An 18,244-nucleotide genomic window follows, 5' to 3' on the forward strand; every position below is an offset into this window, starting at 1 on the left:
TTCTAAAAACTCCATTTTATAGGTTTAATTGGTAGGTATCATTTTATCACTCTGATTTACAGATGTTACAGTGAGAACCTTGTGTGAGAAACCAGTAACTGTAGCTCTTTGTCACTATATACAGAACTGTACAAGTTCTTTTTCTAATTGTATTAAATAAATACATTTAAAGTATTAAAAACTGACATATTAACATGTACTTTCAAAAGAAAATAATATTTTTTTAAAGAGTGACTGTGATATAAACTTTATATTCTCATTGGGTCACAATAGGTTATGGTATCGTTTAGACAAGAATCTAATTTCACGTGGCCACACTTTTATTGGAAAGTATTGCTTCATATGAGAGACAGTAATACTGATGTCTGCATGCCCTCTGAGAAAGTTGAATTCCAAGATAAATCTGTGCTTTTGCTACTATAATCACTGGTGCTGGCAAACCACATTTTAAATAAACCTTGTGTTAGAACTTTAAAAATGTGAGCCACAAGCTATAAATTAAATAAATGAAGAGAGACAGTCCCAAGAGGATTCCTAAAACACCACAGGCTCTCAGTGTTTTAAAGGAGCAATGGAATATCAGAAAGGCTGTCTAGCCACTGAGAATATTTTAAGCAACCTTTTAAACAAACGTAGAACACAAAATGATACTTGCATAGTCAAGATTTAAAACTCTTTTGAAAGATACATGAAAATATGGTGTGAAAGGCCAGTTTTTAATTACCATGAAAAAAACCCCATATGCCTGACATCACAAACAATTACTTGCATGACTAGCTTTAATCAGGAAAGTACTGCCAATGAATCAGAAATGGGCTCCATGTTTGCAAATCAGGCTTCTTATAAAATCAAAGGCCTGAAAGGGTCCTGGAGAAGTCATGTAGTCCCATCCCCTGCACTCATGGCAGAACCAATCACCATCTAAACCCCTGACACTTGTTTGGATAGCCAGCTTTTTAACAATTTCCAACGATGGAGATTCCACCGCCTTCCTAGGCAATTTATTCCACGGTTTAACTACCTGACACTTAGGAAATTTTTCCTAATGTGCAACCTAACCCCACCTTTCTACACTTTAAATCTATTGCTTCTTGTTCTATCATCAGAGGTTAAGGAGAATAATTTTTCTCCCTCCTTCTTATAACAACCTTTTACGTACTTGAAAATTGTTATGTCCCTTCTCTGAGTCATCTCTTTTCCAAACTAAACAAACCCAAACTTTCCTCATAGATCATATTTTCTAGACCTTTTATCATTTTTGTTGCTCTTCAAACTTTTTCCAATTTTTCCACATCTTTCCTGAAATGTGGCACCCAGAATCGGACACAATACTCCAGTTGAGGCCTAATCAACAGGGAAGAGCTGAAGAATTGCTTCTATTTTTTAAAATTTACAACACTTTTGTTAAAGGATCCCAGAAAGATGTTTACTTTTTTGCAATAGTGTTACACTATTGGCTTATATTTAGCTTGTGGCACACTATGACCCCTAGATCTCTTTCTGTATTACTCCTTCCTAGACAGTCACTTCCCATTTTGTGTGTGTGAAACTGATTGTTCCTTTCTATGTGGAGTACTTTGCATCCTTACTTCATCCTGTTTTCCTCAGATCATTTCTCCAGTTTGTTCAGATCATTTTAAATTATAATCCTATCCTCCAAAGCAGCAGTTTTAAAACTTTTGATTGCAATGTGTAAGGATAAGTTACTAGCTGGCCCCACAAGACATTTTGTTTATCTGTTCATTCCCAGGCGCAGCCACTCATAGCTCCCAGTGGCTGTGGTATGCCTTTCCTGGTCAATGGGAACTGCAGGAAGTGGTGTGGGTTGGGCTACCACTTCCTGCAGCTCCCATTGGCCATGAATGGTAAACCACAACCACTGAGATCTGCAAATGGCCATGCTTGCAGATGCTCAGGAAAACAAAGCATCTCGCTGCCAGCTAGCAGCTTACCAAGCCACGACCCAAATTTTGAAAACCCCTGCTCCAAAGCACTTGCAACTCCTCCCAGCTTGGTATCATTCACAGACTTTGTAAGTGTACTCTCTCTGACATTATCTAAATCATCGAAGAAAATATTTAACAGAACTAGACCTAGAGCTAATCTCTGTAGAACCCCGCATTTTATTTTTATGACAACATTCCTTGACATTTTCTTTTGGATCAGATTGTTACAGTACAGATTATATAAAATATCATATTCCACTTTATGATGCTTTCAAAAACACAGTTAACATTTAATCAAGAAACAGGATTCCTGTACCTGACTGACTCATTCTGTGATAAAGTAAGTAAGTTTCTTTGGATTAGATTCAGAAAAAGGACTCAGGCACTGTAACACTGACTGTTGGAAGACCTATTTTTAAGGAGCCCAGAAAAGAGTGGGAATACACTGCAATTAACAAAGCCTGAGTTAGGTGCCTAGGCTGTGAAGATAAGTGTGGTGATCTGGTGATTTCTTGTTTATAATTGTTGGTAGGGTTCCACTCTGTTGAATCTGGCACAAAGAGTGTTCTAGAGAAATTCTGAAGGATGGTTGGCAGTTCTTGAAATTGTGGTGGAAATCTATGATAGCTAACCATGGAAGTCTTACTAGAGGAATATCAGGACTCAGAGAATCCATCCTCAAACCATTCTCCACACAAAGAACCGGTTTTGTCCAGGACACAATTGATTTCCTCCAGAAATTCTGCAAGGTTAACCTCCCTCACAGCACCATGCCTTCCACCATGGATGTCACCTCGTTTTACATCAACATCTGACATGATGGCATTACTACTTGCAATATAAGGTATTATCAAACATTTATAACCCATATTTAATGGAGATCACACGCTGAAGGAAATCTTTCCTGAATCTCCTCTTTGGGCCCCCAACAATCCCCCAATCTTGCCATGCTCTTCATCAGAAGCAAGTACCCCACAGGTCAGACCCACCAACGCAAGATGGCAACAGGCACTACAAGAATAACAAGCAAAACCTGTAGATGTATCTCCATTGCTACACCGAACAATGCCCCCATCAAAACATCTTTCAAAATCCAATATTCAAGCTAACGCTCAAGCAATGTAGCTTCACAGGGTGCCCTGTGAGCAATTGCTTGGTTTGCCACATCCTAATGCCAGTCCTGAGAGTAGGAACAGACTCAGGGTATGACTACACAATCTTTTTCAGGATAACTTATACCACTCGGAAGGAGAAGAGGGATACATGAAAAAGTCATCCCTTCAAGCAACATAGCTATTGCCACTTGTAGGAGACAGTTTAATTATATGAAAGGGAGAGCTTTCTTCTATTGGTATAGATTGACTATACACGGTATCTTACAGCAGTGTAGCTGCTTAGGTACAGCTATGCCGTAGTAACCTCTCTAGTGTAGACATGGACTGAATGTGGAGAAAAATTGTTGCTATCACTTCACTTGCCTCCCAGAATGACTAGGCTCACAAGTGAAAAAACAGGTTCAAATATCACAATGAAATGTAAGTACAATACTTATTTAAGTTAAAGAACTAATGCAGCACATTATATTGAATATTTATGTGAATCTTGTGCCACAAAATTCATCTCAACTGTTGCAGATTCCATTTCCATACCCAGCACTATTTTCTTGCAGTTTAATGACGTTTATAACACACTTTCAGTTTTCCTTAATAGCGTAACTTAATTGCTTGGCTAAACTGTACATTAACCATCTACACTTTTCGTTAGTCTCTAAGGGTGTATCTAAACTACATGGCTCCATCGATGGAGCCATGTAGATTAGGCTGATCGGCAGAGGGAAATGAAGCCGCGATTTAAATAATCACGGATTCATTTAAATTTAAATGGCTGCTGCGCTGAGCCGACAAACTCGCTGAGCAGACAAACAGCTGATTTGTCTGCTCAGCGAGCTAGTCTGGACACTCCTGCACCGATCTGAAAGTCCTTTATCGACCTCCCCATTATGCCTCGTAGGATGAGGTTTACCGGGGAGGTTGATAAATGGCTTTCATGTCGACAGGGGAGCGTCCAGACTGCCCTGATCTGCCGACAAACAGCTGATCGGCAGAGCGGGGCAGCCATTTAAATTTAAATGAAGCTGCGATTATTTAAATCGTGGCTTCATTTCCCTTTGCCGAACAAATAAATCTACATGGCTCCGTCGACGGAGCCATGTAGTCTAGATGTACCCTAGGGGTATGTCTACACTTGCACCTTAGTTCCAACTACGGATGCAAATGCAGGCATTCGAAATAGTCAGTGAAGTGGGGATTTAAATATCCCGTGCTTCATTAGAATGCTCTAACCCATGCACTAGTTTGAATCACAGAGGATTTGAACCAGGAAGTGCGCGCTGGGACGTGTCAGTTCAAACCAAACCTCATTTTTTGAGAAGTAACATTAGTTTGAACCAAGGGATTTGGTTCGAACTAATATGTCCCAGTGCACACTTCCTGGTTCTAATCAGCTGTGATTTGAACTAGCACACCGGTGAGATCATGCTAATGAAGCACAGGATATTTAAATCCCCACCTCATTGACTATTTCGAATGCCTGCATTTTCATCCCTAGTTTGAACTAGGGTGCAAGTGTAGACATACCCCAAGGCAGGGCTACTCAACATGCGACCCGTTTGTTTGCAGCCCGCGATGCAGTTTGGGTTTACACAGGGCTCAACTCGCGGTTTGCAGGGGTCAATTCCTCTAGTAATGTAAATTGTTTGGTGACTGGAGAAATTTCCTTATATTTAATAAAATTTCAAAATTTTCTTAGGAGTTTCCATGAAGACCAAATAAGACATTCTTATCAAACATATTAAAATTCACTTAAATTTATTATTGTGCAACCAAATATTTCTTTACAAAAAGAATTAAGATAAAGTCTTAGTATAGGTTCATAAAAACTGAGATGAAAAATACCATGCTATGTTTCCAAAGTTTTAATTCAGAAAATATTTTTAAATTTCTGCATCCATTTAACACAATATCGAAGGCCTATTTCATTGCTCAGTCTGAAGTCACTGTAATAAAAAGGTTTTGATATGAATAAAGAAGATCCAAAATCAACTCTTTTTATCTGTTTTTATTTGCTTCTTAATATGTAAAGAAAGAAAAATGATGGATTGAGCAGAGGAGCTGGAATGAAAAATCCCCCTGCCTTTCTGATTAATAATATATGTAGAATCACAAATATCCTTTTATCTTTTCACTTACTCAGTTACTCAACATGTGTTTTTTATTTTTATTTGGGATCTTTCCTGGACCAAATGGCCTATATTAGGAATATTAAAAGGCAATACAAAGTACGTACTGTGGCATGAATCTACTCATTAATAGACTGAAGAACACAAAACATGCATTGATACAATCATCAAAACTTGCAAATGGAAGAGATCACTAAATATGTTTTAGTTTACTAGGAACGCTGAGGGGCTGGGATGGATGGGAAAACAAGTTAAAACATTTACCTATGTAACACAGTTCCAAAATCTTTCTGGTTTGTGAAATTAGGAGTAACTCACACATTTGAGGATGACATCACAGTCTCTATGCCAAACATTTGCTCTCCTACTGTTATGTTATCCTCCCCAAACCTGAACATCTTCCATGTTTATAATGGTATATCTCCAAAAGATGATGAAACCTGGAGGCAGTTATTTTTTAAACCATGTTTTATGGACGAAATAAAACATTCTTATGGCAGAGTCTGAAATAAAGATTTGATGCCAAGAATCATGAGCTCAAAATGAAGCCTCAAAAGGTGCTTATCACCATTCATGATCAAAGCAGTTGGGAGTACAAATTACAAATGGATGCAGAAAGTTAACAACAATGGATAAAAGATCAAACATAATGAATTATATTGAGAAACCGGATGATATCAAATGTAGGCTTTCACATTTACAATTGACACACACAGAAGAGAAATACAATTAATACCCAAGCAAACTCTCTGAACTTTCAGTCAGCAACCTTATGAAGACGCAAAATGAAGTTCAAAGAAATCAGAACTAATCAGCAGTGATAGCAAGACAAAATTTCTCAACTGACTGGAAATTATATTATCACAATTTTGTTATTGTATCTCATTAAATATAAAGGCAACGTAGAAACATACTTACCGGGCTACATGATTTTAAAACAACAACTGCTCATTTTCAGTTCCAATGCATAATCTAGCACAAAAGGCGATCACCAAGGGTTTGTGATACTCACTTTGGGTTAAAAATAAAGCACATGGAAATATTATCATCATGTATAGCTATCATGCTAATGGCAGGCATGTCACACACAAAAAAAAAAGTAGAGTTTGATTTTTCCAAGACAATGGGAGGTGCCTGGAATGGGATTGTTTTTCATAAAATCATATAGAAAGGAGACAGAATCACCAGGCAGGTAAAAGGGGCTAGCTTGAGGTGTACCCTCCCCCGATCTGGGACTATCCCAGCCCCGAGCCTCCCACTCCCAGGCGCTGAAGCTCAACCACCACCACCCTGATTCGTATGGGAACATTGCTGGCTGTTCCCCATCATCAGGGTATGCGGGGGGAGGGAAAGTGCACCATTTGCTGCATTCCTCACTCTGGGTGGGGAGCACAAGGAGTAGATGGACCCAGACTTGCCCTAGCCGGGGAACATGCACTCCTTCCTTGGCTATGCCCACTGGACCTGCAGCAGACATGGAGAGGGGCTCTGAACCCTGTCCAAACCGACTGCAGTGAACGAGGACTGGGGCTGTACTCTCTCCTCAGAATAGCCTAAGTACTGAAGATTATTAGTATACTAGAAGGTTTACTTGATGTTGCTGGGGTACTTAATTTAAATTTTGTTTTTCTTCATTTAAATCAGCGTTCTGGGGTGGGGCTGGAGATGAGGGGATCAGTATGCAGGCTGCCCCAGGGAGAGAGGACAACCCCGGCCTTCTCTCACCACAGCCACTTGTGGCCAGGTGAGAAGCACCTCTCCATGGTTGCTGAGGCTGCAGCGGGCAGACAGACAAACTTTCTGAAATATAGAGGACATATCTGTCATTATTCTGTCCCCCTGCAATCCCAATGGGGTTATAGCTGTCCCGGTCCCCATCTTTGGCCACATGCTCCCCCCTGTAGTCATTCTGCAGTATACTTCTCCCTCTTACCAGCCCCTCCCTTTCCATTTTATGAAAAACAATCAAATTCCAGGCACATCCTATTGTCCTAGCACAATCCTTTACCATGTTTTAAGTTAGGATAAAAGGAAGCTGCATACCTACTGTGGTGGTTCTAACCAAGCCAAGTCTTATCTACAGACAGCCCCCAAACTGAAACAAATACTTAGCAGAAGCCACACATCATACCTCAGATACACTAACCCAGGAACCTACCCCTGCAACAAACCCCATTGCCAACTCTGTCTACACATAAATACAAGCTGGACAGTCTCAGGAATAAAGGATAAATGGACCCAAATCAGAAATCGTAATGCACATAAACCTGTATGGAAACATTTTAACTTGCCTGGCCAGTCAATCATGGATTTAGAAGTAGCCATTCTTCTTCCAAGGAATTTCACCAGCCAATTACAAAGAAAAAGTGCAGAATTGACATTCATCTACAAATTTCACACTGTTTTCCTGGTTTGAACGAAGACATTAACTGGATGTTGCATTATAAAGCCAGCCTTACCTGGCTTTATAACACCTCAGTTTTACATCAAAAGCTAAGTATGGGACATCTCCCACTTAATTGGTCTCATTAGCACTGGTCTTATAATTGACAGGTACCTTTTTTCTGTTATAAAATTCTGGGTTTCTGTTATTCCTCTTCAGCTCATCTGATGAAGTGGACTTTGCCCACAAAAGTTCATGATACTATAAATATTTTTATTAGTCTTAAAGTGCCAGTAGACTACTCATTTTTAAAGTCACAAACTAACTTAGCTATCCCACTGAGGATACGTCTACACTTGCTTCCTAGTTCAAGCTAGGGATGCAAATGTAGCCAACCGAAATTGATAATGAAGTGGGGATTTAAATATCCCGTGCTTCATTAGCATAATCTCGCCCACGCGTTATTCCGCTCAACAGCTGATTTGAACCAGGAAGTGCACTCCGGGATGCGTTAGTTCGAATCAAACCCCTTGATTCGAACTAAAGTTACTCCTCGACATGCAGGTACTGGGTGTCCAATATTCCTGAGCTACATACAACTGTGATTGTAAGAAACAATAAAGAACTGACAGGCAGGTGCTGGTAAGGTATGAACTGGAACATTACTCATCACACAATAGCCAAGCAAACTACTCGCACAGATTCATGGAAATCAAAGACCAGATGTGTAGCACAATATGAACATTCCAAATTCTTCCCTGTCAGACATTTGTATTTATTAAACAAAGAAAATACAAATAAATAACATACCAATCATCACAAACCTTCTCCACAGGCTTGGCTTTCCTAGTGTTCTTCCCCTCAGGACTATTCAGCCCAAAACCTAGATATTCTCTTCCTCAGACCACTACTTTTCAAGACTGCATAATGCTTCATGAAAGTGGCATTGGCCGACCATGTGGCTGCACGGCGTATATCTTGAAGCAGGACCCCCATAAGGAACGCTGTGCTGGCAGAGGCTTGTTGCGGATAAAGTAACACATCATAATACAGGTTATGATGAGTTTGGCAACACATTGGGAGAAAAGCGGTTCACCCTTAGTGCAGTCTGTTATAGAGAACAATAAACAGTTTGTTTTCCTCCTGTCTTTGGTCCTTTCTATGTAAAAGGTGAGCGCACGCCAAATATCCAACATATATAACCTGGCCTCCCGTGGCAAAACACGGGGAACTGGGTAGAATGAAGAGAGCATAACTGTCTCATTGAGGTGGAATGCTGAACATACTTTCGGAATAAAGGCTGGGTGAGGCCTAAGTATCACCTGTTCTTTGGTTAAAAGAGTGTAAGGTGGTGTTGACATCAGTGTCGCTAGCTCACTTACTCTGCAGGCTGAAGTTATAGCCAGGAGAAAAACCACTTTAAATGTCAGTAACTTAAGAAATGTGGTGACCAAGGGCTCAAAGGGAGGTTGGGTAAGGGTATCGAGGACTAAGTCTAAGTTCCACACTGGTGGTGGAGGTCTACGCAACAGGTTCAAGTTCATAAGACCCTTGATGAATCTTTTCATTGCTGGGTGCACAAAAACCGACGTGCCCTCTACTGAGTGATGGAAAGCGGTAATTGCCACTAGGTGTACCTTGAAGGATGGAATAGAAAGGCCATCACGGCTAAGGTGCAGAATGTAGTCGTCTATTCAGTGCATACGTGACATCTCGGGGATGACCCCGTTAGAAGAACATCATGATGCGAACCTGCGAAACTTGAACAGATAGGTCCTGCAAGTAGTGTCTCTCATGCTATGTAGGAGGACGTCTTTACCTGGTCTGAGCATGCATGCTCCGATTGGTTGAACCAGTCAGGAACCAGGTGGCGAGGTATAGGGTGTGTGGCTACGGATGAAGGAGACGTCCCTGATCCTGCACTAACAAGTCCAGCAGGTTGGGCAAGACATATTGCGTCCTCAGGGACATCCTGTGTAGGAATGGGAACCACAATTGCCTTGCCCAGGTGGGGGCTATAACAATCACTGTGGCTTCGTCCATCTTGATTTTTGTCAAGACCCTAGATATGAGGATGATGTGAGGGAAAGCGTAAAGAAGCGGGTCTCCCCAGTGCAGGAGGAAGGCGTCCTCCAGAGACCCCTGCCCTATACCCGCTCTGGAGCAGTAGCGGTTGCACTTCACATTTTGGTGCGTGGCAAAGAGATCTATGCAGGGAAAGCCCCAACAGCAGAATAGATGATGTAGTACATCTGTGCAGATCTCCCATTCATTGTTAGGTGCAAAATGCCTGCTCAGAGAGTCTGCCATGAGGTTGTTGGTGTCAGATAAGAACGATGATATTTGTAGTGGGGTGGAGTGGCCACTCACTGACCCAGAGGCAGAGGAACCCCTTCGGGAGCCATTTTGGGCACAGCTTAGCCCCTCCCCATCACCTGACCAAAAGTCAGGGGTCGGGGCTCAGACTATAAGTAGCCAGGCTGAGAGCTCAGTCTGGGCCCAGCCTCTGGAGAAACCAGAGACCTACATAGAGCTCCCTGACTGGGAGGCCGAGACCTGGCTCTGGCCTCCAACTCCCTCTAATAGGTCCTTGGAGTCCTTTTTTTGCTCAGCAACTTTGGTCTCTCCCCGCCCCCTTTTTTTTCCCCCTTCAACAGAATATTTTCCCAGTGTTTTTTTTTTTTTTTTTTTTTTTTTTTACTTGATGGCCCACCCTGAACCAGGGTCAGGGCCCTCCTAATTAATGGTTTATGGCCCCTGCCTGAGACAGGTCCCGGGCGTACTTAACTTGTGGTTGTTTGTTTGTTGCCCCGTCCATTAAACTGCTAAACTGCGTATTTGTTGCCCCACCCTGACTGAGGGCCAGGGCCTCCTGAGCTGACTCTGTTTTCTGCCTGCCCTGCCCAGGGCCGGGGCTTTGTAACTGTTAAAACTGAGGTGGACTATTTGCCTCTCGCCCCGACCTGAAGAAAGGCTGGGTCGTGGAACTATTTACTTGGGGATTATTTTAAGTGGCTGTGCAGTGAAGCGGAGTTGCTGCCCTCTGACCCGGAGGCAGTGGAACCCCTCCGGGAGGCCTACCTGGCTTACACTAATAAGGTGATATCGTTTCGAATACACCAATTCCAGAGCTGGACTGCTTCTGTACAAAGGGACAGAGAATGTGTTCCACCCTGGCGATTGACATAATACACAGTGGCGATGTTGTCGGTAAGAATACCTATAGTCTTGCCCTGGATATGTTTCTGGAAATGTCTGCAGGTATTGAAAAGGCATTCTTTATATCCAATCACCTGCCTTATGGAGTGGCTAGAACTACTTCAACCATTCCTAGTAGGATCAATGCCAGCAAGGCAGGATGTTTCAGGCAAACAACCAGTTACAATGTCACACCAACTTTGACTACCATATCTACATACCATCAAAATTATCAACCTGTGTGCTCAGAACTTCAAAAGAGAAGAACAGCAGAATTTGGCTTTGGTCAATATGGCCGTTGAAAATTATATTTTTCTCTAATTAAACATGATTCTAAAATTAAACAAACTTGTTGGCATCATTCTGCAGCTCTCTACAGCAAGGCTGTATATTTTCTGGGGGATTTAAATGTAACAGGAAATGTCTTTGTAATATATTTGTTTCCATATCTGTTTAGACAGTTAAGAAAGATCACTATGAGTTATAAACTATTTTTGGTTATTACAATTATATTAATTTTAATTTTGCATTGCTTCAGAATCACTACTAGTTACCTCAATTTCTTGCTATCAATAGAGAAGACCTGTGAACCTTGCCTGTTTATTATATGAGACAGAGCTGAAAGTGAGAAGCACCAGTGATGACTCTTGCAAAAATCTGCCAATTACATGGTAAAAATAGGCAGGAAATGCCTACATCATGCCAAGACATTTTCCTAATAGGAGCCTATGGGGGGAGAGGGGAGAGAGAACGAATCCACACACGTAAACAAACAATGGCTTTAAAAATATTTGAAAAATGTTGGATCATTTGAAAAAATGCTGTAGTTACTGCTGGTTCTTGTCTCATCTAGTGCATCCATCCCTCCTAAACATATGATACTATAAATACAGATTAACGCTACTGATTCCTGTGGTATCAGTCTGCCACCTTAATTCGTCATGCCCCCCGCCTTAATTCAATGCTTATTGCTAATACTTTTTTTTGCTCTGATGGAAATATGGTAATTCATAGATTAAGTAGTAGGCTTATACTGTTTGCTTAACCAAGTGAATGCCTTTCTTTCTTGCTCTCTGCAAGTCTGACTCTGAATATTAAAATGAATGAATAAGTCCTGGAGATTGATTCTCAACCGCCTTATTCCTTGTCTCATTTCCCCTTGTGCGATGTGGGTATAAAAAAAATACCAAATCAGACTGGCAGTAATTTTACACACATTTTTCATAGGTGCAAATGTCTGCACAAAGTGCAAGACAACAGAAATCAGGTATTTGTGGTCTTACAATGCTGTGCAAAAATGCAAGTAGGAAATGGAAACTATCACTCAGAGTGAGAGACAGACACAGAGAGATGTTATGTCATTAGTTATGACTTACTTTTCCTTTGCTGGAAGCTGGGTCTCATATGTAGCTAGCTTAGGTTCCACCCCAGTAGGTTTTTGTATTCTTTGTCTCCGTTTTCTACTTGGTGCAACATCAGTAACATCTGGACTGCTGAGAAAGGAATCCTTCCTTGAGCTAACTGTCAAAGTGAAAAGAAAAAAGAGCCAAGGTTGAGAAAATGCCCCAGAAAGCAATGTGATAAAATAATTTTCCAGTTCTACATTTTTCTGTGACTCTTCCATTGCTGGCGGCATGTGCTTAGTTCCAGTGTTAATGGGAGCCATACAATAACTTACACGGCAGATTATACAAATGCCAGTTACTTACCAAGATGTTAGCAAAGGACTGGAGGTACGTCTACACTGCAGGTATTTGTTGGCAGAGTATGCTAATGAAGCGCTCATTAGCATTTGTTGTGCTGTCATTTGCGTATCTCTGCCGATGCTTTTTGCGCAAGAGGTTTTTGCGCAAAAACAAGCAGTGTAGACAGGTCTGTTTTGTGCAAAAACCCCACTTTTGTTCAAAAATACCCCTTTTGCCTCAAAAAAGGAGGTATACAGGATCTTCATTAGCTCTTCATTAGCATACTCTCTGCCAACAAATACCTGCAGTGTAGCCGTAGCCTAGGAGACAAGTTTCATGCATTCTAACCCTAGCTTTACCATTTTCTTGCTGTGTGGCATCAGGCAAGATATTTAACTTACCTGTGTCTCAGTATCCCCATCCATAAAATGGGATAATACACATCTAGCTCACAGGGGGATGCTGAAGATTAGTTAGCTCCTAGGCTAAACTTTTGAGAGCAGCTCCTTTCCTGACCATGGTCAAGAAGGAACTGACTGGAATTTTCAGACACCAGCACTTCTACTCCACAGAGTATGATGTGCAATGACCAGTACTGAGTATGGGTTACATGCCATCCATCTCCAAAGGTGAAGAATTAGGGAGCTGTAAATACTACAGCAAGGCACTATGAGAAACATGCATAATAGTGTCTTTTAAAGAAACAGGTATTTGTCATGTGGTTCAGTTTTTAGATACGAGAGGAGCCAGTAAAAACACCTCAGATGAACTCTTGTTAACTTTATTGTACACAGAAAAGTAAAGGAAAGCAGTGCAAGGTTACACAGATCTATTTCAATACATGGGATAGTTAGCACAGACAGTATAACACTACCTTTCCCTAGGACAATACACAAGCTACTCACTTATAAGAATATGAATATACATATACTTATTCCTCTCTCACTCTCACTCTCACACAGTTCCAATTCTGTTACCCTTACGATTGTCAGACGGGAGGTCATGGCCTCTTTCTTTCCCCATGCGCAGAGGCATCCACAATGCATCGGGCAGTAGGAACTGGTTCACCTTCTTGTTGCAATGAGTAAGGTAGTGGGGACACCTTACTCAATCCCTCCCACTGATTAGATCTTCTACCCCTATATTTATAGCAAAGCGAGACTTGGTTGATCTACTAATCAACTACATTTTGTGTAAAATATCTATTATGCCAATACCTAAGATACATTTTGCAATGCCAAAATATTGCAAAAGCGCTTCATTAATAGTTTTTCTGGCTGTCTCTAGAATTTTTCTCTTATCAAAAAATGGGATGTATTAGTACCTGGTTGTTTCTGCTCTCTTTGGCCTAGTCTCACTGTCCTGTACAAGTTCTGCATAATTGGGCAAGCACTCCTGACTTTCCCCACCCTTTCTGGCCTGGCCTGCATGCGTGCATACGTGTGTGCCCAGGCTCAAGTCAGACCTAAGGTGGCTTGTTAGACATCCATACTTTGGTCAAGGCCGGAACAAGGCCTAGCACTGCAGACTTTGTTCTGGTCAAGGGAGGGCTGTCCAGGCTCCCCTACAGTATTACAACCTCAACAGCACAATCATACACATACCACCAATTCCTCACCCATGTATCATTGCAGAGAGGAGCCATCAGTAGCTCAATGGTACTGCTGGGATTTTCATGAAGACTCATCACTCTAAAGTGTAGATATAGCCTTTATGCAGCAACCTAACCCCACTCTCTCCCAGAGTCAGAGTTTGAGACCCATCCTTGACTGACAACATCAGGGGAGGCAAGGAAGGCCCCTTCAATGTGCTAGTGCAGGCAAAGAAAACCGACAGCTAGGGAGAGTTGGGATACACAGCCCCAAGACAGTATCTCTTGCTGATAGCTTCAAAACAGACCTACTTGTCAATTCATTGATGCAAAGAATTGCATCCTATTCAAGACACCAAGAGAGTAAGAGTGAATGTCAATCTTCTGTCTGCTCAACTTAACACAGAGGCTCCTGAAAAAGCTCCTTTTCATTCCCCCAGAATGGCCTCTCTCAAGATGCAGGAACTCCATTGGCTGCAGTTTGAGACAGTCATGTAAAATTGCTAAAGAACAGAAAGCTACCGAATTCATTTGCAGCTTTTTTTCATATGATGCACTGTTTTCTAATACTGAAGCATAAACCAGGGCATCAGATTTGGCCTAGAATTTATATTAGAAAACACCTAAAATTCCAAAAGGAGTCAAAGTTTAAGGCCCAACAAACTATAACATTATAGAATCTGACCTCCACAAACAGGCTATAGACTGTCAGCTAGTTATTGAACCAAAAAAATTGGATTTGACCTATGCATAACTTGTTTGGTGAAAGCATATCCTCCAGAATAGGATTCAGTCTTGATTTGAAGACACCAAGAGTGGAGCTCTACCACTTACCCTGTTAGATGGTCCCAATGATTAATCACTGTTACAAATGTGTACTTCGTTTCTAATTTGAATTTATCTGGCTTCAGCTGCCAGCCATTGGTTCTTCTTATGCCTTTCCCATCTAGGATAAAGAGCCCTTTCATATATAGGATTTTCTCCCCATAAAAGTGTTCATGAAAAGTAATCAAATTGCCTGAGTCCTTTTTTTGACAAGCTAAAGAGTTTGAGCTCTTTAGGTCTCTCACTGACTGGAACATATTTTCTCCAGCATTCCAATAATTTTTGTGCCTCTGCCTTTTCTGAGTTTTTACCCATTTTTAACATCCTTTTAAAATGTGGACACCAGAACCAGATGCAGTATTCCATTATCAGTCTTATCAATACCCTACACAGAGTAAAATTGCTTCTCTATTCCTTATGTATGTCAGGGCTGCATTAGCCCTGCCCTCCGAATCACACTGAGCTCATTTCAACATTTTTGGGAAAAAATTGGAACAAAATAAAATATTTTATTTTGTTTTGGCTGTATTTAATATTTGTCCATTCATTCTAGGTCAACTACAAAAGATAATTCCTCCCTCAACTCCAGCAGCTGATTGTTTAAAGTATTCAAAGATTCACCTCACGGGTTTTATTATATATACGCACCTCACATGCCCACATTTTTCTGTAAGTCTTCATCAGTCTGCAGCACACTTTTATTTAACATGCATATTTTTAAATCTAAAGACTTGAATCCTCTTTCATTTTTAAGATAATGCTATCCAGAACGGCATACCTTTCAACTGAAATGCAACAAATAACAAGGTGGTGACGGAGAAGAGTGATGTTAAGGTAACTTCCCCCGGCTGTACCCTTCTGTTCATTTTCCGAATTCATTTGTGTATGGATGAAAGATGCGATTGAGAATGAGCACTGGAGATTTTTTACATGAAACGATACAATTAATTTAACATTTTTATGCCTCTCAAAAGTGCTATCCTTTCTTTACAAAAACAACACACAAATGAAGAAAACCTGAATATGGTTTTCACTCCCTTTGCTAATTTAATCTTGCAACTGAAATAAGTACAATTTTTTTTCATTATTTCTCTCAAAACTGTGGTTCTGATTCAGCAGAGCACTTAAGTACGTACTTACAATCAATAAATGAATAGTCTTATTTATTACCAAAAGGATTATTTACATGATTAAAATTAAACGCTGAATGCTGAAGTGTCTTTTATGAATTAGGAACTATAAGCTGAAAACAATGGACATTTTATTTAATTAAAAGAGAGTCACAGGCCCCTGTCTGGGCATGAATCTGGCATACAAACACATTTCAAAGTCCAGTATTGACAATGAACACTGTATTTAAACACATTTGACTTAAAAAAATCTATGCTCCGCCATGCCTCCATGCTTTAATTTGAGTAGTTTTGTATAAACTAGGCACACAATGCCTTTAATATGTACTAGACTTTGAAAACGTGCTAACTAGGATATGTTTGCTAACACATGACATCACACCTTAAATCTTCGTTATGATAAGGCTATAGAAGTTAATCCTAATAGTAAAATGGCAATAAAGCAACAGCAGCATCGCTACTATTTACTGATAGTGTATACAGAAAAATATATTCAACACCATAGTAATCCCATCAGTTACTCCCAATCTCCTTTATTTACCAATTTGTACAAATTAATAAAACAGCACACCAGTGAGGCCTGCATATATAGTAAATTGGAATCAGGACAAGCATATTACCGTATCATTTACATTCCATCCTCTGCTATTCCCCTATCACACTGTTTACAATCACACTTTTAGTCATATCCATTATTGCATCATGATGGGTACCATAGCTTTGTGTATGGATTCTGCAATAAACTTTGGACACCGTGCACCTCTGTGTTTATTACATCTGTGTAATGCATAACAGTGAACAGTAAACATGAATCCATGCTAAATGTTGCTGAATATTTACAAGCAAATCCTGCTTAACCTTACACAACAGTCTTGCTGAATCTTATGTGAGTAAAATGAACAGAAAATGGCACCCATTGCATTCGATTACAAGTACTACAGTCTACTGTCAATCTGAAATTAAGTGCAGATGCAATAATCTGTTAGCAATCGGCTCAGACATTTAATCTGATCTCATTAAAAGAAAATTTGATTTGAATGACATGCTAAAGCCAAGAGGAGGAAATTTTCACCTAATCAATTAATCTGAACATCATACAAAGAGCAGAAATTCTTCTGAGAAGATTCAATTTCATGACACAAGGAAAAATGTTTCCAATACAGATGGCATAGAAATATCTCATAATAAGCAAAAATATGCTTCCTTATATCTGATATTACACTGTTATGTTTTAAGCCAGAATTTGAACAGCTTCAGGTTCAAACCACTAACTGAAAAGCTGGAGTATGTTTTGAAGCTCAAAGAATCAACAACCACACGTCTTCATCGTGCATGCTACAGCTGCTCAGAAATTAATTACATTTAGGTATATGAAATCATGTTTTTTTGGCTATGGGCCAAGCAAAGTGCAAGCAGATTCATATCTGTTTGTCCTTGAGAAAAGTTTGTGGCACAGCTGGACTTGGTCTAGTTTTCTGCAGATTTCTCAAACTCAAAAGTTTCCCTCTAGTATTCAGTGCAATGCAATTAATCGGTTGTTTGAGCATTTTAGTCTTAAACATTTTTTTATTGCATTTTGCTAAGAGATATATTTTTAAGTATACAAAGGATTAATATTAATGAAGGAAATTGCCCAGTTCACCCAGAAGAACAGCTTGTAGAAGCTTCCAAAAGAAAGAAAAAAAGGGGGTGGGAAGAAAAGAAACAAGAAAAAAAAATGGCATTCCCGATATGCAAGTTGTAACTGACATGTCAGTTGCTGCAAGTGACACAATGGATTAGAGACCAGAAAAATATAGATCAAGCGTTATAAAATCTTATCAAATATTAACCCTTGCACTCTTATTTTATCCCTTTGTCAGAGAGCTATTATTGTGCTGTTTTTGTAGTCAAGGCTGACAGTTCACAGATAAAAAAGGACACTGTAGAACAGAATTTAAGGTGAAATCCTGCAGAACTCTCTCTGGTTTGAGAGACAAAATGAAAGGAAACCACTGCCATTCTATTGTGTGAGTGGGCTAGGAAGCACAAAGGCTGCACAGCAAGGATTTGGCAAGTTCTCTGTGACATGGATTCAAATACCACAAGAGAGTGGGGCATGATGTGTGGGCCAGAGAAAGGCAAAGGCCTAATCAATAGTTCTATGAACTACATGGGTGCAATGGTCACAAAATCTAAGAGCAGAAGGCTCAATAAAAAATCAGTCAGCTGTAATGAATACATGTGATATTGCAAGGAAGTACAAGAT

General features: G+C 40.3%; 1 protein-coding gene across 3 annotated transcripts in view; it reads right to left on the reverse strand.

The window, feature by feature from the left end:
- Positions 1 to 18,244, reverse strand: part of XRCC4 (X-ray repair cross complementing 4) — a 271,873-nt gene that overhangs the window by 76,037 nt on the left and 177,592 nt on the right. For all 3 annotated transcript variants that reach the window (XM_006124336.5, XM_075932197.2, XM_075932196.2), the window contains one exon: positions 12,142 to 12,286. In XM_006124336.5, coding sequence (XP_006124398.3) covers positions 12,142 to 12,286 — 145 coding nt within the window. The remainder of the gene's footprint in view (positions 1 to 12,141; positions 12,287 to 18,244) is intronic.

This window comes from Pelodiscus sinensis, chromosome 6 (genome assembly GCF_052426305.1).
Source record: "Pelodiscus sinensis isolate ZL-2025 chromosome 6, ASM5242630v1, whole genome shotgun sequence".
Taxonomy (NCBI): Eukaryota; Metazoa; Chordata; order Testudines; family Trionychidae; genus Pelodiscus; species Pelodiscus sinensis.